The sequence below is a fragment of the Etheostoma cragini genome, chromosome 12, assembly GCF_013103735.1.
Source record: "Etheostoma cragini isolate CJK2018 chromosome 12, CSU_Ecrag_1.0, whole genome shotgun sequence".
Classification (NCBI taxonomy): domain Eukaryota; kingdom Metazoa; phylum Chordata; class Actinopteri; order Perciformes; family Percidae; genus Etheostoma; species Etheostoma cragini.
This window is the reverse complement of record NC_048418.1, coordinates 102,115-103,186: the sequence shown is the minus strand read 5'-3', so window position 1 is coordinate 103,186 and position 1,072 is coordinate 102,115. Positions and strand designations below refer to the sequence as shown.

The following is a 1,072-nucleotide window of genomic DNA, read 5'->3' as shown; positions in this document are numbered from 1 at the left end:
AGGGTCCAATATTATAACACTGATACAGGTTCACCAGGAGACCAGGGTCCAATATTATAATACTGATACAGGTTCACCAGGAGACCAGGGAGACCAGTGTCCAATATTATAATACTGATACAGGTTCACCTGGAGACCAGGGTCCAATATTATAATACTAATACAGGTTCACCTGGAGATCAGGGAGACCAGGGAGACCAGGGTCCAATACTATATTACTGATACAGGTTCACCTGGACACCAGGGTCCAATATTATAATGCTGATGCAGGTTCACCTTGAGACCAGGGCCCAGTATTATAATACTGATACTGGAGACCAGCGAGTCCAGGGACCAGTATTAACATATGGGTCTGGCCTATTAGACACAAGGTCCTAATACTATGATAGTGATGCAGTCAGAACTCAGATACATGTCCCACCAGTGGCCCTAATCCTCCGTATCCTCCGTATATGTTTGATATGAATCTATATTATAAAGCCGGCTGACCTTGTAGAGGGCGAAGTTGACCTTGCAGAGGGCGGGGCCAAAGCTCCAGGCTCCGCCCGCCGCCTCCACCGCCCACAGCGGCAGCGTGAAGAGGAACAGCAGGTCCGCCAGCGCCAGGTTCAGCAGGTACACGTCGGTTTTGGTTTTCAGACGGCGGCGGAAGTTCATGTAGATCCAGACGACGGCCATGTTGCCGGCGCCGCCCACCACGGCGATGATCCAGAACAGCGGCGGCTCGTAACGGCGCCTGAACGCCCGCACCGACTCGCGGTCACAGAACAGGTCGCTGCCGTAGTCGTAGTCTTCTTCGGTGGTGGCCCAGGCGCTGACGGAGGACGGGTCCTGACGGAAGAGACAACAAGTTACAAAACAATCTGGCAACATTATGGGATGGATCCATACAGAGAGAGACAACATTATGGGATGGATCCATACAGAGAAAGAGACAACATTATGGGATGCATCCATACAGAGAAAGAGACAACATTATGGGATGCATCCCTACAGAGAGACAACATTATGGGATGGATCCCTACAAAGAGACAACATTATGGGATGCATCCCTACAGAGAGACAACATTAT

At 50.5% G+C, this 1,072-nt stretch overlaps 1 protein-coding gene across 1 annotated transcript in view; it reads left to right on the top strand.

Moving 5' to 3' along the window:
* The window catches only part of LOC117953886 (chromodomain Y-like protein), an 8,998-nt gene that overhangs the window by 3,323 nt on the left and 4,603 nt on the right, over positions 1-1,072 (top strand). The window contains exon 5 of the mRNA XM_034887310.1: positions 481-828. Coding sequence (XP_034743201.1) covers positions 481-828 — 348 coding nt within the window. The remainder of the gene's footprint in view (positions 1-480; positions 829-1,072) is intronic.